Below are 22,834 nucleotides of genomic sequence, written 5' to 3' on the forward strand. Positions count from 1 at the left end.
AAAATGAAAGGACGTGGAGCGTGCATATGGAGTATTACAAGCTCGTTTTGCAATAATTTGTCAACCGGCACTAGCTCGTGATAAATATATGCTAGGAAAAATAATGTTTTCTTGCATTATAATACATAACATGATAACTGAAGATGAACGAGATTCGAACTCCTTTCGTTTTGATCCTCAGGATTATGACCAAGATTTTCGCTCATCCTCAAGCCGGCGATAAAATACCGATGAACCTTTTATATATCACAATAGTGATAATCGCATCGGAAATTTGCAAACATTCATGAACAATAGGGATAGCGTCCGTGATCAAGCTACGCATAGATGGCTCAAATTAGATCTCGTAGAAAATATTTGGCTTAAATTCAGGCTAAACAGCGAGCAAAATAGTTAAGGTGTTGTGTTATTTTTATTTTTAAAATATGGTGTATCAATCTTTATTTAAGAAAAGTTGGTAATGTCTAGTAAAACATCTATGTATTAATGTTTGATTAACTGAAATAATTTTCTTGTACTTAATTTTTGTGTTCATATAATTTGAAGAAGGTTTTAAAATAACTTCGATTAACATAAATAATTAGTTATAATACAAATAAAAAATTAAAATATTGTAACATTTCATCATAATGTATCTGAATTACTCCAAAATGATAAATATGGTGAAGAATTGGGATGAATCAAATTAATAAGGAGAGAGAAACTATAGTAGGGTATGATATATAGTAGGAGAGAGAATTTATTGACCTCAAAAGTTGGTCTAACCATTGAGAGTAAGAAAATAGAAGTTTTTGAGTAAATTGGGTATGAGTGATGTGGAGGAAAGAGAAATTAATATAGTATTTGATAAATCCCTTGAAGGTAGGGATGGCAATGGGTAGGATCTGGATAGGGTCCTCTATGATCCAGATCCGTTTTTTAGGCAAGGATCCAAATCCTACCCGGATCTGTTAGGTAATAAGAATGAGGATCTGGATCCATATCCGTATGAATCTTACGGATCCGGGTCCTAAACACACCCAAAACGGATCCTTGCCTATTTTCTTTAAACTATCCTAATTTTCAACAATAATTAAAGATTTTAAACAATAAAGTCATCTAATATCAACCATAAATTATATTTAAAACCATTTACAACAATATAATTATCAAACTGTAGATTAATGAACTATTTCTAATAGATATTATTAACCGATTTTTCAAACTCAATAATCCAGTAAATTCACACATTAATTAGAACAATAATTCAAAATTCAAGCAAAAATCCGTTATTATATGTAATAACTAATATTATAATATTAAATTATAAAATGGGTAAACTCATCTGGATCAGGGTAATAATTTAAAAACCGGCATAGATCCGTTTTTTTCAAGGAGGATCCAGTATCTATCCGGATCCATAGGGTCCGAAATTTGAGAATCCAGATCCATAAAAGATGGATCTGGATCCACGGATCCGGATAAGGTCCATTACCCACTGCCATCTCTACTTGAAGAGTCTAACCAGTAACAATTGAACATACTCTTATACCAAGGATTTAAAATTTAGATAAATATTTATCTCACACAATTCACTTGTTGGACATGTTGGACCTTCCTAATCCTCATCTCTAACCTATCACGAAAAAAGATTACTATATAGTCGTACTTAGCACCAAAAAGAATTATTGTATAATTGTACTTCCTTTTTCTAGCTAATTTTCTACATTTTGTACACATAATATGCTGTGTATGATCCCCTCAAAAAAAATATGTTGTGTATGATGAAAAATAATAGTAATGCCTTTATTTACTAATGATTTGATACTGAGAACTATTCCTATTTTCCAAAATTTCTATTCTACTTATCTATATAAATAAATGGGTCATGATAACCCTATCGCAGATATGGAAAAAAATCATATAATTTGTGGCTAAGACTCTTGATTCCTATGTTCTGTTCCATATCATGCTGTCAATCACTACTTCATTTTTCAGCCTCAATAGCAGGAGAGAGTCCACCTGTAGTTGGCCTGTTAATCACAGAAGAATAAAGAGATCAAAATTATAATCTATGTATTTGCATAAGCGCATAATAATTTTGTAGGGACAAGTACATATAAGAAGACAAGAGTGTGGAACATACAGGCCAACAAACACTTTGAAAGCATCATAGATGCCCCATTGAGCACCAGTAAGAGTTCCGATCATGACTATACGAAGAGGAAGACCACGCGTAAATAGACCCCATACTCCTAACTTCTTCACGGCCTGCAAAAAACTCCAATTATGTTTACAGAATCATAGAGTAATTTCATACTGGATTCAATGATCTTAAGTTTAGAGCCGTTTAATAGTGTGCAAAATGACCTACAATACAAGATCCCTCATATTAAGAGGATCCAAAAGTCTGAAATTCATCAAATGTCTTAACCTCATAAGTTACATGTTTATTTTATGACCCTGTTGTTTATAATTAGAATAGGGTTCCAATATGTTTAAAACAGCTCTGATCAAGTGAAGAGTGATAATTCTACGGAAATGACAAGAGCCGGGTATTAGAAGTTACGGATGAAATCAGAGAACATACATCAGCAACAGAGGCACCCTTAGCATTGTTAAGGAAAGAAACCAAGTTGTCAGCAGGGTGTGATACAACAGCACAAAGTACTCCAGCAACATATCCACCAGCAAAGCTAACACCAAGCTGGAATGTTTCGCTACACTGATCTTTAGGTGTTGGAATGGCATGTTTGTATAAAAGCTCCACAATTGTCTCAAATGATGCAAACTTCATCATTGTATCTGCAATTGAAGCAATTAAAACAGGTCATTTAACTTCACTGTCAAAAGACCAAACTTAACACCTACTGTTACTTGAGAGTTTTACAAATAAAAATTCCTTTCTCCTAGAAGAGGAGGTTGAAAGCAGACTAAGAAAAGGAGCACTTTCACTTACATGGTATCTGACGCCCCCAAAGAGGAGCTTGTCCTTTGTACAATTTGTGAGAACGGCAACATTAAATTTCATTTTAGTTGGTTAGAAGTTGTAGCTAGACATCAAGAATGATGAATATCTCTAGTCTAGAATTGAAAAAGTGCTGTCCAATTTGATCAGGACTATAGTAATCATTTCTATTGCTAACTAACTGACTAACATCATTCGTTGGCATATTTGAAGAAGAAAGACTATTAAGAAAACGGGTCATCTTTTCAAAGGAAAATAAGAGAGTGGGATGTGCAAATAGTGTATATACCTGATGCAAATATGTACCTTCTCCTATTAGAATATGTAATTAAGGTTTTATACGGTTAATAGTGCTCATTGCATGCCGTGAAATAAATAGAAAACGAATGGTAGATCAACTAAATAATCATAGTCAATGATAAAATCAACGTATAGAAAAGATTCATATCAAATTGAAAAAAAGGCAAGGTACTGTGAGTTAGAAACCAGACATACCCCATAACACCTTCAGACTTGACAATCTTAGGGAGGCCATCAGACAGACCTTGAGCAAAGCCAGGTTGAGTCTGCACACGAACTTTAACAGCTTCGAATGGGCAAAGGGCAACATCAGCAATCACCTCTGCAGATGCAGAGCCAGCTAAGTATATCAAGGTTTTGTATTTCGATGCGTACTCAGGACCCACCACATCAGAATAGTACTTCTTGAAGAACTCATAACCTCCATATTTGAAAGCTCCTTGAGCACTGTAACCGAAAAAGGTTGGAGCCCAACCCTTAAACAATCCCTTAAAGCCTTGCTCTTTGATGAGGACTCCAAACCCAGAGGTTATGTTCTTATACTTTGCTGGATCAATCTGAAATTGTGGTAGATATTATTAGATTTGCAATTCATTGATAAATATCCAATAATACTGTTAAAACTCCAATGTAACAGAATTATATGATCTCAATCAATGGCTCCATGCCATGAAATAAGCTTTATATGGGTTAGTTTATATGAAGTGTTCCATTGTACTGAAAACATCTCGATGAAATATGATTCTTCATGAACAATAGCATTGTTGGGATCCCTTGTATGTGGCGTGTCAGAAGGATCTAAATTATAAACTCTCTAGTGGACAATTATGTCTTCCTATTTAGAAATGCGTACTCTTTATCTCCAAAATTAAAAATTCAAAAAAGCGAATAAAAAAGGCAAAATTGGCCTAAACACCGTGAACCATAGATCGGGTGCACCAAACAGTCCCAACTACAACTTATAGCCAGAACACCTCAAGGTACGCATCTAAGTGCAGTCTATACCATAAATGAGGTCGGTCACCAGAATTTTCACCGGCTATAAGTTCTAGTTCTAGATATTGGGAAGCCGTAAAAGTGTTTTCCTTGATTGTGGTTGAACTTCCAAGTAGTTTGGACTACTGCAGGTAATCAATGTCGACTCTAAACCCTACCATTAACTAAACTGGCATTAAAATTCTTCCTTAAACTTGAATATGAACCTGAGCTCATTGTTGTTATGCGAATTTCACTCTTTGATAATTTAGGGTTCATTTAGAAACAAAGAAAGAGGGAATTTGGGGAATTAAGAGGAAATTTGGGGAAAATAGTCTTTGTGTTCAGTTGAGAAAGGAGTAAATAAAGGCACCGACCTTTTTTTGTTTAGGTAAAAAAAATAGGGTTAAAAAGAAGAAAATAAGAAAGGGAGAGAATCCGGTGAGAATTATGGACACCGACTTCATTTAATATACAAACTGCACCCAAATCCGTACTTTTGGAGTGTTCTGACTATAAGTCGTAATTGGGGTTGTTTGATGCACCCGCGCTACAGTTTAGGGTGTTGAGGTAAATTTTGTTGATAAAATATTCTCTCTCCCACTACCTAAGCACCATCCAAAGTTTGTGGGTGAACAACATAAATTTTGTTTGATTCATGGTTATGCTTACCTATAACAAATATTTTTAAATGAAATTACTTTTTCTTTTTTTCGTTTCTGGTAAGAAATCTTAATAATAAAGGGAAAATGAGAACGTGGATGAGATGATGAACGAGAAAAGAGAAAGCACAAGGTGAAAAATATGGATGAAACTTTCAAATCAAACATAGTGTTGGAGATATAGAGTATTAGATGTATTGGTTTCATGTCACGTGGTTTTGAGTCGTAATGGTTATAGTGGCGTGAATCGAATCAACATGAGTTATAGAGTTCATTAATATATTTACTAAATTGATGAAGGAGCGTTCGCTCGGTTTAGAGCAAGCGAACAGATTTGGCAGGGATTTTAAGTATGCGAAAAACTGACAAAAGTGCGCAAAGAGCACCGCCTCCTGCCTAGAGCACCAGCTCCTGGTTGGAGCGCCCGCTTCAGAGAGGAGCGCCAGCTCCTCCTATGCGCTGGCTTATTTCGCGTCTATTCGGTTGGTTTGTGATTGTTATTTGTCATATAATACCAGATGTTCCTGTGTTTCAAATCACTCTATTCATTATCATATACATATTTATGAAAGCAACAAGAGAAAACTCTCTCCCTTGAAAAGCACAATTTCATTGTTCATCACATCAAATTCTTTCACACACTTATTCTCATTTAACGATTATCAGAGACAATGTGATCATCGTTGTTTCTTCTTTGTCTCTCGAGAGTGAATTCTGTGTAAGCTGTGCTCAAAGTAAGGGTCAGAATATTGCTTTTGGGAAAGCGTATCGCACCTAGAAGATTGTTCATTGTTGTTTCTAGTAGTCAAATTCGTGATCCTTGTAACATTTTTTTAGCATTTCTAAAAATCCAAATGCAATATCTATCGAAGATGACTACAGTTCGTGAGATGACAACGAATTTTCACAAACTAGACAAGTTTGAAGGCGTGGGTTTTCGTAGATGGCAAAAGAAGATGCATTTCCTCCTTACCTCTCTAAGTGTGGCGTATGTTCTAAGTACTCCCAAACCCGATGAAGTGGAAAATGAAATTGTTGAAGCAATTAGGAAGAGAAACAAATGGGAGATCGAACAACGATTACATGTGTCGTGGTCACATCCTTAACTGTATGCCTGATACTTTGTTTGATGTTTATCAATTTGTAGAATCCGTTAAGATTCTTTGGGATGATTTAGAAAGTAAGTATGAAGTCGAGGATGCTTCTAGCAAGAAATTTCTTGTTAGTAATTTCAATAACTTTAAAATGGTTTATTCAAGGCCTATTATGGAACAATTTCATGAAATTCAAATAATCTTAGGGAGTTTTAAACAACACAACATAGTGATGGATGAGACCTTTGTAGTTTCCTCTATTATTGACAAATTGCCACCTAGTTGGAAAGATGTAAGACATTCTTTTAAGCATAAGAAAGATGATATGAACGTTGAACAATTGGGTACTCATCTTCGGATTGAAGAGGGGATTTGGGTCCACGATGGACAAAAGGATGTCAATCCTAATTCTTCCACCGTTAACATGGTGGAGGATGGTAAATCAAAGGAGTCTTCTAATCCTAAGAAGAGGGCTAAAAATTTCACCAAAGGCAACAATTGGAAGAAGCCTAAGTTTGGTGGAGGTGCTCAACGAACGAGGTTGTTAGGAATGTGGAAAGTCCAGTCACTTCAAGAAGTATTGCACTATTTGGAAGAAGAAAATGTACAAAAAGAATGGTGGGAATGGCGAGTCTAACCAAACCCATGCTCAACAAGGTATGAGTACACAAGTTTCACTTAATTCAAATCGTGTATGATTTCTGAAATCTTTTGTTTACAGGAAGATTGTTTATGGTGGATCGATTCGGGAGCATCAAGACATGTATGTAAGGAGTGATCTCTATTTAAGACCTTCAAGGAGGTTGACAATAGAGAAGTTCTTTACATGGGAAATGATTTTACGGCTAAAGTTCTAGGCATAGTCTTTAGTTCCGGAAAGCCTCTTATTTTAAGAGATGTGTTGTATGCTCCGGAACTTAGGAGAAATTTAGTCTCCTGTGCTACCTTGAATCTATTAGGTTTTAAAATGGTGTTTGAAGCTGATAAATTTATATTGTCTAAGGGTGGTACATTTGTAGGACTTGGTTATCTTTGTAATAATATGTTCAAACTAAGTATTTCAAATGCTTTGAAAGATACTTGTTTTGTTGTTAACGACAATTCTTCTCTATGGCATAATATACTTGGTCATGTTAACTATAGAAAGTTGTATTCCATGTCTAAACATGATTTGATTTCCTCTTTTGATCCAAGTATGGAGAAGTGTAGAACATGCATGTTAACAAAGAAACTAGAAAATATTTTCCAAACAATGTGGAAAAGGATACTACATTGCTTGATTGGGTGCATAGTGATTTATGTGATTTCCATAGCACCCCTTCCTTAGGGAACAAGAAATACATGATAACTTTTATTGATGATTATTCTCGGTTTTGTTATGTATACTTGTTGTTTACTAAGGATGAAGCCCTTGATAAATTTAAGATCTATAAGAATGAATTTGAATTACAACTGTACTAAATGACAAAGTTAAACGGTTTATAAACGATAAAGGTGGTGAATTCTATGATACAAGTTATTTTCAATCTACGGGAATAATACATGAAACAACCACAGCTTATGCACCACAACAAAATGGTATAGCAAAAAGAAAGAATAGAACTTTGCAAGAAATGGTAAATTTTATGTTAGGATTATTTGCCTAGAAAGAGCTCAACTATTCCCCATTTACTTTAATAAGTCCCACCTTTTGATTATTCCCTGTAGGACCCAAGTTTTACATCTTGTGACTTTTATAAGACCCAGCAGGTAACCAACCTGCTATAGCAGGTTGAATGTCACGTGCTCACAGCTTGATGAGAGCACGTGAGTTTTTACATCCCCATATTTCCTTTCTTTTCTCTCATCTCCATCTCACCATGGCTATAAGAGTAGAGCTCTGGTGGCTTCACGGCGCGAGTTCAGCGGCAGCAGCGAACAATAACAGCAGCAACACAGACGAATCGGGGAACAGAGCGAAGGAGAGATGGGAAGAAAAAGGGGAGCTGGGCGTCAGTGCGGCATCGGCGAGGGTTCACCGACCGATTAGGAAGATCAGTCTGGGAAGGTGGAGATTATGGGTAAGTAAGGGTGTGGGTGTGATGGGGTGAGAGAGAGAGAGAAGGGTGTGGGTGTTTGGGTCATGGCGGAGGTCAAGGCGTTCCGACAGAGGTCAGTGGTGGTTCGGGTGGTGGAGTTTGATGGTGGTTTTTAATGGTTGTTAATTGTGGGTTTCAATATATATATTTTGTTGTTTTGATTTGTTTTGAATATCATAAATTAAAGAGAAGAAGGAAGAAGAAATGAAGAAAACTTGGATGGTGTTTGGTTTGTTTGTGGGTAGATTTATGTGGGTATTTATAGAGGGGAAAATCTTGATTTTTGGTTTGAATGAGTCAAGCTCCATTAATGACCAAGATATGAAATTTGACTCCATTGTTGAATAAGGGATATGTGATAGGGGAAAGGGAGGTAGAAGATGACTAATTCTTTTGTTTTTTTTTTCACTGGAGAGAGAGAGAAGGGCTAGGAAGGTGGCGCCTTATGTGGGTGTGGCTTGGGGTGGGTTGGGTGGAGAGAGGAAAAGAGAGATTATGGGTCAGGTCAGGAAGGAGGCAACAGGGGTGGCTCAACCCCTGTTTCCGGCCAGCTAATGTAGTGGAGGAGAAGTGAATGAAAGAGAAGAGGTGGGTCCCACATTTAAAAAAATCTAACCTTCTTAACAGGTTTTAAGTAAACCGGGACTTATAAAAGTCACAAGATGTGAAACTTGGGTCCTGCAGGAAATAATTAAAAGGTGAGACTTATTAAAGTAAATGGGGAATAGTTGAGCCCTTTCTAGGCAAATAATCCTTTATGTTATTCTATTCGGGTTTAAGTGATGGTTTTTGGGGAGAAGCTATTTTAACAGCTTGTCATATTTTAAACCGGGTTCCAATGAAAAAGAACGAGATTACCCCATATGAGCTTTGGAATAAAAGAAAACCAAACTTGAGTTATCTCAAAGTTTGGGGATGTAGGGCAATTATAAAAGTGTCGGAACCCAAATGTAAAAAGTTGGGTGAAAGGGGAGTTGAGTGCATATTTATAGGGTATGCTCTTCCTAGCAAACCCTATAGGTTTTATGTTATAGAACCAAATGACATTTGGTCAATACACACTATTGTGGAGTCAAGAGATGCAATTTTATGAAAATAGATATTCATCAATTCCTAGACCAAAGGATATTACTCCTCATACAATATTGATCAAGGAGTTGAAATTGATCAAACCCACATTGATCGAGAAGTTGATGAACAAAATCTTGATGAGAATGTTGCTTCAACATCATCACAACCTAGGAGAAGTAAAAGGGCGAGAAAGAGAAATCTTTCGGCCCGGATTTCATGTATATTTGGTTGAAGGATCAAGAAGTTCCATACACTAGTTGAAAAAAATCTTATATGTCACTTAGTATCAAATGCGGTTTTTGTAAAACCGCATCCGAAAATCAACCAAAATATGGGAGGGTAATTTGGCCAAAAAAATCTGATGCGCTCCTAAAAAACCGCATCAGATTAAAAAATCGATGCGATTTTTTTAAAATCTGATGAAGTTTGGTGGACCGCATCGGATTTGTGTGATTTTTTCAATTTGGCGCAGCATAATAAAGGCCCAGCTCAACGCGTTTCAAGCCTCGCTGATTTTAAGCCTCCTCCCATAACCCCTCAGTCCCCCTCATCTCTCTCTCTCCTCTAACCCATAACCTTAACTCCCTCAGTCCCTCTCATCTCTCTATATCTCCTTTAACCCATAACCCTAACTCCCTCTCATCTCGCTCTCTCCTCTGACCCTCCTTCCTCCTCCCTTGGAGCTTTCCTCCTTCGATGGTAATTTCTATCAAGAGTCTCAGAGCTTCTCTTCGTCGTCGTTCTTCTGTCTCGAAGCTATCAAGCGGCGTCATTCACGAACTCGCCGTCGTCGTTCACGAACTCGCCGTCGTTCTTCCATCTCTCGTCTTCACCAGTCGTTCACGAACTCGTCGTCGTCTTCACGAACTCGCCGGAGCCTTCATCCTTCGACGGATTCCAGATCTAGTTAGATTTTTTTTTATATAATTTTTGTTTCGTTTTTTTTCCTCTTTTTATATTTTCGGTCATTTTCTGTAATTTATGTTTTAAGTTAGATTTTTCGTTTTTTTTCAATTTTCGTTCATTTTCTGTAATTTATATTTTTAGTTAGATTAAGTTAGTTTTTTTTCAATTTTCGTTCATTATTTTTCAATTTACGTTCATTTTCTGTAATTTATATTTTGTTGTTAGATCTATTTTGGTTTTTACTGTCATTTTCAATTTTTTTCATTTTACTGTCATTTTTTTCGTTTTTTTTTTGTAATTTTTGTTTACTTTCATTGTTGAATTAAAATTGTATATGTATTTTTAGAGGTATATATATGTATAAAAGATTTTTTTATACAAATCTGTTATCGTTTGTTGGGTATGAAAGTGAGCGTGAAAGGTGAGTGTTGTGATATGAAAAAGGTTGCAGACTTGCAGGTGGCAGGTCTGCAACTTTTTTTTGGCAAAATGTTTGGCAAGCTGATGCGGTTCATGGGGAAAACCGCATCAGAGCTAATCTGATGCGGTTTTCCCCATGAACCGCATCAGATTATGGTTTTCTGACGCGGTTTTGGACCGCATCAGAATTTATTAGACACCTGCTGTGAGCCCACCTGATGCGAACCAAAATCGCATCTGAAAGGCCAGTTTTGACCGCATCAGGCGGAGTTTTTTCCACTAGTGATAGTGACTAAGTTTCCATATATATTTAATGTGGAAGAGGATGCTTTAACGTTTAATGGGCCTATGATGTCTCATGATGCCGCTTTTTGGAAAGAGGTAATTGATGATGAGATGGATTCCATCATGGGAAATAACACTTGGATTCTAGCTGATTTACCTCATAAGTGTAAACCAATTGGGTGTAAATGGATTTTCAAAAAGAAAATGAAAGTAGATGGGACTATCTATACAAATATATTAAAAGGCATGCGAAATAACGTCTATGTGCCACGTGGCACTCTCCTCAAATTTCCAATGCAAGTGCTTTATGTTCATGTATACTCCTCACTTTTAAAAAAATGTGTAAGTGAAAGGTATCGAATACGTGACCTTTGAAATGAAAAGTACGAGCTTAACCATCAATACACTATGACTTTGTTGTTTAATGTTTGAAATAAAATATGATAAAGTCTTGTAATAATTGTAGTTAACTAAAAAGACTTAACAAGTATATATTCCCTTCATTTTTTTTATGGCTACATTGTTGTATGCACAACCATTTATGCAATGTCACTTTCAAATTGGAGTGTATTTTATGATTAATTTAATGAAAAATAATGAGAAAAAGTGAAAAAGTAGTATTTTTGGGTCGAAAAAGAGAAAAACGAATATAAAAGTATTAATTTATGGTGGGCCAAATAAGAAAAATGTAGAAATTTAAAAAAAAAAAAAAAACAACCATTCAAGGAAAATGTACCAATTAAAAAAAACGGAGAAAGTACATCCCTAACAATCTTATTACGTAACTTCCAAGAGAATATTGATGATTTGATGTCATATTTTCTTACCACAATTCTTTTTAAGGTATTGTTTTCAAACTCGAAGTTTGCTTTCTTTTTCTTTTTTTCTTTTTTTTTTACTTATCACGTCGTGACGTGAATTTTTCAATTTCTTAATGGACAAAAAATTACGAAAAGTAGCAAAATAAAATACGAAATAAAAAATAATAACAGATTTGTTTATTGTAACTGCCTCGAGGCATTGCCCGGGCAAAAAAACTAGTTTCTAAGTTCAAAGCCCGTCTTGTGGCTCAAGGTTTTTCACAAAAACCGGGTATTAATTATTTCGATACATATGCACCCGTTGCTAGAATCTCTACTATATAAGGTTATTAATAGCTCTTGCAGCTAATCTCTACTATAAGGTTATTAATAGCTCTTGCGTCTATTCATAAGCTTGTGATCCATCAAGTGGATGTCAAGAAGGCGTTCTTGAATGGAAAACTAGAGGAACGGGAAGGGTTTGTCGTGAAAGGTCAAGAGCACAAACTATGCAAGTTATATAGATCTTTATATGGGCTAAAACAAGCACCAAAGCAATGGCATCAAAAGTTTGATGAGGTTGTGTTCTAATGGTTTTAAGTTGAATAATTCAGACAAGTATGTGTATAGCAAATTTGATGACAACGGTAATGGTGTCATGATTTGCTTATATGTAGATGACATGTTGATTTTTGGAACGGATTTGTCACAAGTTGAATGGACAAAATCCTTTTTATCTTCAAAATTCTCCACGAAAGATTTGAGAGAGCCAGATGTCATCTTAGGTATAAGAATTAAGAGAGACAATGAAAAATTGATCTTGTCACAATCTCATTACATAGAGAAAGTTCTCAAGAAGTACAATGTTAGTAATTGTTCTCTTGTTTCAACTCCTATGGACCCAAGTGAAAAATTGTTGTCAAATGGTGATAATGCCGTGTCTCAACTTGAGTATGCGAAGGGTTATATGTTGTTTGATGTATGCTATGACGAGTACTAAGCCGGATATCGCGTTTGCGGTAGGGAAATTAAGTATGCATACTAGTAATCCTAGTATGGAACATTGGTAAGCAATTCGTCGAGTACTAAAGTATTTGAGGAAAAACCATGCATTATGGTTTGTCCTATAGTGGATATCCTTCGATTTTAGAAGGGTATTCGGATGCAAGTTGGATATCTAATAGAGAAAATCATTCCTCCACAAGTGGATGGGTATTCCTTGGGGGAGGTGCTATATCTTGGGCTTCCAAGAAACAAACTTGCATTGCGAATTCTTCAATGACATCGAAGTTTATAGCTCTGTCATCGGCAAGCAAAGAAGCCGAGTGGTTAAGGAATCTCATGTTTGAGATACCTTTGTTGCCAAAACCGATTTCATATATTGCTATACATTATGATAGTGATGCAGCATTGGCAAGGGCTTATAGTCAAGTTTACAATGGTAAATCAAGGACATCGGTGTGAGACATAGTTATGTCCATGAATTGATCAAAGATAGTGCTATTACAGTTGACTATGTAAGTACTACGTATAATCTAGCGGATTGCTTCACTAAGGCTTTAGCTAGAGATACGGTAAAGAGGATGGCAATCGGTTTAGGATTGGTACCCATTGAAAATTACGAGTAGGGAAATCTTAACTTAACGCCCAATTATAAGACATTGGGTCTTGAATTCAATAAGATTAATTTCCTTATTTGATGATTAAAAGAACTAATATAATCATCCAAGATAAAGTTCCTTAAATCTGTGATGATTTAATAGGTTGTATAATCTTAATAGGTCTCTTGACATTATGCTTTATCACAGGAGCATGTTTCTTCTAAGAGATCTACCTATGTAAGTGCGAAGTTAGGCCGCTTCAAGAAGCTAGTGGGCTTAGCTTTGATGTACTTATGAATGATACGGGCACATGGCTATTTAGTGTCAAGTATATAATGAGAACAAGTATTTAATCTTGTGTGAATAATATCTTCAAGTGTTCATGATTTTTTGCTAATGGTTCAAACATTTAACGACACCATAATTCTTGGAATGTGTATTTTACTAAGTGGAAGTTCAAGTCTTTGTACACTTTCATTTATGCATGAGGTTGTTTTTGTAGTGATGAAGTGTGTGCTAGTAATACAAACGGATACTCTAAGTGGGGGAGGATTGTTGGAGATTTAGAGTATCAGATGTATTGGTTTCATGTCACATGGTTTTGAGTCGCAATGGTTATGGTGGCATGACTCGAATCAACATGAGTTATAGAGTTCATTAATGTATTTACTACATTGATGAAGGAGCGTTCGCTCGGTTTAGAGCGAACGATCAGATTTGGCAGGGATTTTAAGAATGCGAAAAACTGACAAAAGTGCGCGAGGAGCGCCGACTCCTACCTGGAGCACCATCTCCTACTTGGAGCACCCGCTCTAGAGAGGAGCGCCAGCTCCTCCTATGCGCTAGCTTATTTCGCATCTCTTCGGTTGGTTTGTGACGGTTATTTGTCATATAATACCAGATGTTCCTGTGTTTCAAATCACTCTATTCATTATCATAGACATGTTTATGAAAGCAACAAGAGAAAACTCTCTCTCTTGAAAAGCACAAGTTCATTGTTCATCACATTAACTTCTTTCACACACTTATTCTCATTTAACGATTATATATCATAGTGAGTATGATCATCGCTGTTTCTTCTTTGTATCTCGAGAGTGAATTCCGTGTAACCCGTGCTCAAAGTAAGGGTCAGAACATTGCTTTTGGGAAAGCATATCACGCCTAGAAGATTGTTCATTGTTGTTTCTAGTAGTCAAATTCGTGATCCTTGTAACATCTTTGTAGCATTTCTAACACATACAGGGGCGGACCTTCTTGGGGCAGGACTAGGCCTGGCCCCCAAAAGATTTTGAAAAAAAATCTAATAAGGTCTTGTTATTTTAGCCCAATAAAAAAAAGCTCAAAAATAGGAATACAGTACATGGGCCATGAGAATATGTAACCCACCGTGTCTTATGAAGGAGAAAGAGAAAACACTTGGGCCCACAGGTTGATGCTATAAATAGTGAACTGGCACATATCTGTGTACTTCCTTTAATAAACAATTGTAGGTATATCACTGACTTACACATTAATACTATACCACTGTAGCCCAAAATGAGAGAAACCCGCAACCCACCTATGAAAAGCACTTTTTTTTTCTTTTTCTTTTTTTCCTTTCTTTGAAGTGTTTTTTTTTTCCATTTAGAAATTAAATCTATTGTTTTTTTTTATCTTTATCTAATTTTTCTTATACATGTTTTACCTAATGTTATTTAAAACTTTAAACTTTTGACTTGTCTATTTCGTCTTTGTGCTAAGACTTACTCCCTCCGTCCCAAAATATTGTTCTCATTTCTATTTTGGGAGTCAAATTTTAAAAACTTTAACCAAATATTCTTACTAATGTATACAAAAATACATATTCATGAGGGGTCTTTTTAGATTCGTTTTAATGTGTAAATTCGTAATATCAATTTTTTATATTTTTTACTAATAAGAAATAGAAGATATCGTAGGTCAAAGGTACATCTTGAAGACTGTGTAAAATGAAATGGGAACTATATTTTGGAACAGATGGAGTATTACTTATGAGGTGTAAAAATTAATTTATAGTTTTACTTTATTTTGATATAGTATATATTTATTTGTTTACTTTAGACCTGATAATAAAATTCATATGTATGTTTTATAGTTGTAGACTTTTATATATGTCATTTGAAAAAAAATTTGGCCCCCAGTAGCAAAAGTTTCAAGATCCGCCACTAACCACATACAACAATGAAATAACCAGAAAATGTTATCAACACAAGTAAACAATTTGGTAAAGGTGAAATGGAAGGACTAATTACCTGCATGTTGCACTTAACCAGATCCATAGGGGTGACAGCGGTATGAGTAAGACCACAACAAAGCATTCCACCAACAGTACAAGCTGCATAGAAACTTGGTGAATACATCTTCATCTTCTCACTTGGAGCTCCTACCATTATTGCACTACTATTTTTTTACACTGCTTGATCAATTGTTAACGAGGAGGACGAGTATAGGAAGGATGGGATCGGAGAGGACCGGCGAGAATAGTCCTCGTAGATCAGTGACATCATTTAAGATTAGAACTTAGAAATGAGAAGTAATCAACAATCAAATGATACAGGCCAGCCGTCCATATACACCTCTATATGAGAAGAAAATTCAACGGGGAGGTCTTATTTGCAACAGTACAACACTTGGTAGAATTCTTCCTTAGTTCATGGGTTGGAAATATCTTGTTTACTTTGTAAACATAATTACATAAGCGTGCTGACCAGTGACCAAGCGAAGGGTAAAGTGTTATATAGGCAGCGACGTACCTATTGGCTGTTGCCTTGTTGGCACTAGGGGTGTAAGTTATTTGGTTAAAAACCGAAAACCAAACCAAACCAAACCGAATTAGTAATTTGGTTTGGTTTTTTTGGAAATTTGGTTTGGTTTGGATTCAAAAAAATTATTTTTTTTGGTTTTTCGGTTTGGATTGGTTTTGGTTTTGGAAAACTGAAAAAACCAAATTATTGTCACTTAACATACGAATGTTGTCTATTTTTTTTTTGTGTTTCTTTTTTATAATATTAATTACGAAAATACAAAAATATTGTCACTTAAAATACAAATTATCAGAAAGTTTGGTTTAAATTTGGTTTGGTTTTTATCTTGGTTTGATTTAATTTCATTTCGGTTTGGTTTGGATTTTGGAATATGAAAAAAAATTGGTTTGTTTTGGTTTAGATTTTGAAAGATAAAAAAAATCCGGTTTGGTTTGGTTTGGTTTGATTTTTGGTTTCATATTTTGGTTTGGTTTGGTTTGGATTGAGTCGAATTTCGGTTTGGATTTGGTTTGGAAATTTCAAAACCGAATTTATTTCGGTTTGGTTTGGTTTTGACCTAAAACCAAACCAAAAATCGAACTTACACCCCTAGTTGGCACTTGGTCGACATGTAGTTGTGGTGACCAAGCAACGTCTAGATGGTGCATAGTGCCACGCTAACAGTGGCGGATCTTAAAATTTTTACTATCGGAAGGAAAAAGATTATACATTTGCATCCCTTTGTTCCAAAATACTCGACATATTTTCCCGACACGTTGGTAATACATAACTTTAATTATTACTATCTCTAATTAATTATCTACATGTAAAAATTAGAAAAAATTGATATTCTAAAAAATATATGTATCACGACGAATATAATAAGATCCCACATGATTATAGTATTTCTTATTTAAAAACCAAAAAACACGGTCAAAACACAATGTATGAATAGTGTGAAAGTTGAACCGTGTGTTCTATTTTGAAAGGGATGATGTACATGAATGTCTAAAACTACTAAACATATGGATATTATTTCCATGTCCATAGTAAACAAATAACAAATATGTACTCCCTCCGTTTCCTAAAGATCTTCCCTCTTTCCGTTTAAGGGTGTTTCCAAAAGATCTTCCCTCTTTTGCTTTATTCCTTATTTGACAAAACAAATTTTCCTATTTACCTTCTCATGTCACTATCATATGGTCCACCATTACATTATTAATTCAATTTTACTCCCTTTTTCTCTCCTACTTTAACCCCTTTTTATTTGTTTATTTATCTTACCCCTTTCTCTCTCCTACTTTACTCACACCATGCCCCACACAACTTGATTTTTCTTGGTATCTGTAGGAACAGTAAGTGGGAAGATCTTTAGGAAACGGAGGGAGTATATAAATATCAAAATAAAATAAGCTTTAAATTAATCTTTGTACTTGATTAGTAATAAATGCTGGTACAGAGATCGATACTTTTGTTTGAGTGATTTACTAATTGTCCATATTTGTTAATTTTTCATATGAGTTATCAAATTAATATTATATAATTCTTTTTGTCCTAAGTTGGACACAAATACACACGCATTGCTTTTTTTATTTATAGATTTATGATAATTATTTAATTTTCGAATAATTTTCAGCTTAAAGTTCAAAACTTTAAATAGCATATACTTCCTCCATTTCGAATTAAATGCAACAAAAGAATATTTTATCTCTCACAAATAATACCTTTTTGTTGCATTTAATTTAAAACAGAGGAAGTATTAATTCATGTATAAGAAAAATTAGATAAAGATAATAAAAATAGTAGATGATGAATGAAGTCCTAACAAAAAAAGGAAAAAGTCCACATCACATGGATTACAAAACACTAACACCACAAGAGGGATGATAAATCACTAATGAATGGTGCATTGGCAATCCATTATCACTACTACATAATTGAGCTATTGCAACACTCAAAAACCATTGCAATAGGGCCAAAAACCGCAGTAATTGAGCTATTGCAATAGTCCTTATGCTAGTCTAGTAGGGAGCTTGACGTATGCTATAGTTTGCACTAGGCGGGATCTTGCACATGCAGTCAATGTTGTTAGTAGGTTCATGATAATCCTGGTGAGGAGCATTGGCAGGCAGTCAAGAGAAACTTTCGGTATCTTATAGGTATGTTAGATGTTGGTCTTATTTATGGAGGTGATGTGGCATGTTTAACCACAGGTTTCTCTGATTCTGGACGGTAGGAAATCTATGATTGGTTTTGTTTTCACTCTTGGTGGTTCTGTTGTGAGTTGGAAAGCAACTTTGCAGCCTACAGTGACTTTGTCTACTACTGAGGCAGAGTATATGGCCTTGACAGAAGCAATTAAGGAGGAAAATTGTTTAAAGGGACTAGTCAGTGATTTGGGTCTACATCATATGATCAGGTGATAGTAATTGTGACAGAATGAGTGTGATATACTTGGCCAAGGATCAAGTTCATCATGAGAGGACTAAATACATAGATGTTAGGTATCATTTTATGAGAAGTGAGACAAGAATTAAGGTGAATAAGGTAGGTACAGCTGATAATCCTGCTGATATGTTCACCAAAACGGTTCTGCAGAGTAAGTTTCAACATTGTTTGAACTTGCTCAATGTTCGTGATTGTTAATTGTCGCTTGTGGGGTAAGTATGGGGTCCTTAGGGGCTAATCTGGTGTCCTTAATGGACAAATCTGGTCTGGTTGTCTTTTGGGGTAATTTAGCTAGTTGTAGGGAGAATATGGGCATTGTGTTAATGCATTTGTTATATGGTTTTCGGCTTTATTGTGAGAGGATTCAAGTCAAGGTGGAGATTTGTAGGAATTTGTGCCTTGAATCTGGTCAACTCGATGTTTTGTCGGCTCGCCCGACCGGGCGAGGTCGATCGTCTCAGTAGGGTTCTAAAAGCAGGGCGCCAAACGCAATCGAGGGTCGTTACTGAATTATAACAGGGTGATGGTCGCCCGGTTGGGCCTAAGTGCAATTGACGTTTGGGAAAATAGGTCGTCCGATCGGGAGGATGTCACCCGACCCCATCGGGCGATGGGCTTTTTGACACGGAAACGCGTTTTCCAAAACGGGGTATAAATAGGTTTTTAACCTAATTTGTTTATGCGACAAATTAGTCATTAATTACATTTGTAATCTGATTTTCCTCATCTCAATAAAACTATTCTCTCTCTACCCGTGGACGTAGCTAACACTCCGTTGGTGAACCACATAAATTTGTGTGTGTTGTTTATTATTTTTCTGCATTCATTATTTGTTCTTTCTCACCTCTATTATGGCATAACCAATTGTAAATTGTTGATACACTTCAATGATTATACCAAGGGTTTAATATGTAGATAAATATTTATCTCTCACCATTCATTTGTTGGACAAGTTGGACATTCCTTATCCTCATCTCTAACCTATCACGAAAAAAGATTACTATATAATCGTAATCTAGAACCAAAATGATTTATTGTATAATTGTACTTCCTTTTTCTAGCTAGTTTGCACATTTTGTACACGCGATATGTTGTGTATGACAAAAAATAATAGTAATGCCTTTATATATACTAACAATTGAAAACCGAGAATCATCCCAATTTTCCAAAAATTATTAGCTCTATTCTACAATCTATATAGATAAATGGGTCATGATAACCCCATCTCAAAGATGGAAAATAATCATATGATTTGTGGCTAAGAATCTTGATTCCAATATTTTGTTCCATATCATGCTGCCAAACACTACTTCATTTTTCAGCCTCAATAGCAGGAGAGACTCCACCTGTAGTTGGCCTATTAATCACAGAAGAATAAAGAGATCAAAATTATAATCTATGTATTCACATAAGCGCACACTAATTTGTAGAGACAAGTAGGTATGAGAAGACAAGAGTGTGGAACATACAGGCCAACAAACACTTTGAAAGCATCATAGATGCCCCATTGAGCACCAGTAAGAGTTCCAATCATGACTATACGAAGAGGAAGACCACGCGTAAATAAACCCCATACTCCTAACTTCTTCACAGCCTGCAAAAAACTCGAATTATGTTAATAAAAGCATAGAGTAATTTCATACTGGATTCAAAATGTTAAGCTCAAAGGCGTCTAATAGAGTGTGCAAAATGACCTACAATATAAGATTCCTCATATTAAGAGGATCCAAAAGTCTGAAGTTTATCAATAGCCACAGTGTCTTAACTCTTAACCTCATAATTTACGTGTTTATTTTATGGTCCTGTTCTTTATAATTAGAATAGGGTCCTAATATGTTTAAAACAGCTCTGATAATTCTACGGAAATGACAAGAGCGTGGAATTAGAAATAACGGATGAAATTAGAGAACATACATCAGCAACAGAGGCACCCTTAGCATTGTTAAGAAAAGAAACCAAGTTGTCAGCAGGGTGTGATACAACAGCACAAAATACTCCAGCAACATATCCACCAGCAAAGCTAACACCAAGTTGGAATGTCTTGCTACACTGATCTTTAGGTGTTGGAATGGCATGTTTGTATAAAAGCTCCACAATTGTCTCAAATGATGCAAACTTCATCATTGTATCTGCAATTGAAGCAATTATAACAGGTCATTTAACTTCACTTTCAAACGACCTAAGTTAACACCTACTGTTACTTGACAGTTTTACAAATAAAAATTCCTTTCTCCTAAAAAAAAGGTTGAAAGCAGACTAGGAAAAAGAGCAATTTCACTTACATGGTATCTGACGCCCCCAAAGAGGAACTTGTCCTTTGTACAATCTGTGAGAACGGCAACATTAAATTTCATTTTAGTTGGTAAGAATTTGTAGCTAGACATCAAGATTGACAAATATCTCTACTCTAGGACTGAAAAAGTGTTGTCCAATCTGATCAGGACTATAGTAATCATTTCTATTGCTAACTAACTGACTAACATCATTTGATAGCATATTTGAAGAAGAAAGACTATTAAGAGAACGGTTCATCTGTTCAAAGGAAAATAAGAGACAGTGGGATATGCAAATAGTGTATATACCGGATGCAAATATGTAGCTTCTCCTATTATAATATATAATTAAGGATTTTAACGGTGAATAGTGTCTTAGTGTGCACTGCATGCCATGAAATAACAACAAAAAAATTATGGTAGATCAACTAGAGAATCATAGTCGATGATGAGATCAACATATAGAAAACATATCAAATTGAAGAACAAAAGGAAGGTATTGTGGGTGAAAAAGCAGACATACCCCATAACACCTTCAGACTTGACAATCTTAGGGAGGCCGTCAGACAGACCTCGAGCAAAGCCAGGTTGAGTCTGCACACGAACTTTAACAGCTTCGAATGGGCATAGGGCAACATCAGCAATCACCTCTGCAGATGCAGAGCCAGCTAAGTATATCAAGGTTTTGTATTTCGATGCATACTCAGGACCCACCATATCAGAATAGTACTTCTTGAAGAACTCATAACCTCCCATTTTGAAAGCTCCTTGAGCACTGTAACCAAAAAAGGTTGGAGCCCAACCCTTAAACAACCCCTTAAAGCCTTGCTCTTTCATGAGGATTCCAAACCCAGAGGTTATGTTCTTATATTTTGCTGGATCAATCTAAAATGCGGTAGATATTATCAGATTTGCATAATTCAGAAGTATTAATACAATAATACGAGGCCAAAAGGAAAAAAGATTTTATAATTTACATGAGACGATGAATGGAAAAACATAAAGCAGAAGCTAAAACTAGGGAGGAAAATAACAAACCACAGAAAGAACAATGGGATAACCAGAAAATGTTTTCATCACAAGTTAACATTTTGTTGAAAGTGAAATGGAAGGACTAACTACCTGCATGTTGCACTTAACGAGATCCATAGGGGTGACAGCAGTATGAGTAAGACCACAACTAAGCATTCCACCAGCAGTACAAGCTGCATAGAAACTTGGTGAATACATCTTCATCTTCTCACTTGGAGCTCCTACCGTTATTGCACTACTATTGTTTGACACTGCTTGATCAATTGTTAACGAGGACGAGGACGAGTATAGGAAGGATGGGATCGGAGAGGACCGGCGAGAGTAGTTCTCAGAGGTCGACGACATCATTCAAGATTAGAACTTGGAAATGAGAATGAATCAACAATCAAATGATAGAGGCCAGCAGTCCATATATACTTCTACATGAGTAGAAAAATCAAAGTGGAGTTCGTATTTGCAACAGTTAGAACACTTTGTAGAATTATTCCTTAGTTCATGGGGGGGAAATATCTTCGTTACTTTAATTGTAAACATAAGCGTGTTGACCAAGCGAATGGGAAACTGTTACATAGGCATCAGCGACGTATTTGTTGACACTTGGTCGAAATGTAATTGTTGTGAGTAACCAAGAAAATGGGAAAACTAATGTTAATTAAACAGAAGTTGCCCTGCATGCTGAAGATGACTCAAGAAAGTGAGTCAAACTTTTCCAGAAAGTGTCAAGCTTGGCTCCTATAGAAACAGAATGTTGTTCTTGTACATATACAGTGATAAATTGGATTTCGAATATTCCGCACTACAGTATCATTACGTTGTATCTAGAGAACAAAGTAAGGCTGCTAATTTATAGTAATGTTTCTTTTAATAAAATTTTAAAAGATACTCAGCTCTGTTTTTTTTTTCTTTTTTGTTATCCCTACTTTTATTATAACCAATTTTGAGAACGAATTTTGACTTTTGTTAAGTACCACCCCATTGATTATTTTTTTTTTTTAGAAAGCACCAATACATTAGCTGGTAAAGCATGCATAGCATGCTAAAGAAATGCCGCAACATAATGCTGGGGGTAAGGATTGAACCCCTGACCTCAAGGGCCAAGGAGGAGCGCTCCACCCACTTGAGCTAACTCCTATCCTTATACCACACCATTGATGTAGACCTTATATTACCCCTTGAATAT

At 35.7% G+C, this 22,834-nt stretch overlaps 2 protein-coding genes across 2 annotated transcripts; both read right to left on the minus strand.

The window, feature by feature from the left end:
• Nucleotides 1-1,766: 1,766 nt before the first annotated feature.
• On the minus strand, nt 1,767-16,545 carry LOC104893897 (mitochondrial phosphate carrier protein 3, mitochondrial). Its single transcript, XM_057395143.1, is given in 6 exon segments — nt 1,767-2,012; nt 2,126-2,250; nt 2,570-2,784; nt 2,939-2,982; nt 3,443-3,804; nt 15,410-16,545. Coding segments are annotated over 6 exon segments (1,047 nt in total). The 5' UTR covers nt 15,665-16,545; the 3' UTR covers nt 1,767-1,966.
• Nucleotides 16,546-19,457: 2,912 nt separating this feature from the next.
• LOC104893898 (mitochondrial phosphate carrier protein 3, mitochondrial) lies at nt 19,458-22,816 on the minus strand. Its single transcript, XM_010680033.4, has 6 exons — nt 21,745-22,816; nt 21,146-21,507; nt 20,632-20,675; nt 20,264-20,478; nt 19,819-19,943; nt 19,458-19,706 (listed from the first exon to the last, which is right to left on the minus strand). Exons 1-6 carry the CDS (start codon nt 22,000-22,002, stop codon nt 19,661-19,663), a joined length of 1,050 nt encoding a protein of 349 aa, XP_010678335.1. The 5' UTR covers nt 22,003-22,816; the 3' UTR covers nt 19,458-19,660.
• Between the last annotated feature and the right edge of the window lie 18 nt (nt 22,817-22,834).

This window comes from Beta vulgaris, chromosome 5, assembly GCF_026745355.1.
Source record: "Beta vulgaris subsp. vulgaris cultivar EL10 chromosome 5, EL10.2, whole genome shotgun sequence".
Classification (NCBI taxonomy): domain Eukaryota; kingdom Viridiplantae; phylum Streptophyta; class Magnoliopsida; order Caryophyllales; family Amaranthaceae; genus Beta; species Beta vulgaris.

Bases quoted from the DNA above. Each gene is read 5' to 3' on its own strand.
- LOC104893898 (XM_010680033.4), bottom strand. From the start codon at position 22,002: ATGATGTCGTCGACCTCTGAGAACTACTCTCGCCGGTCCTCTCCGATC. The intron at 21,508-21,744 runs GTAGTTAGTCCT...ACCGCATTTTAG, and splicing joins TCGTTAAGTGCAACATGCAG to ATTGATCCAGCAAAATATAA. The intron at 20,479-20,631 runs GTAAGTGAAATT...CTTCAATTGCAG, and splicing joins TTGGGGGCGTCAGATACCAT to ATACAATGATGAAGTTTGCA.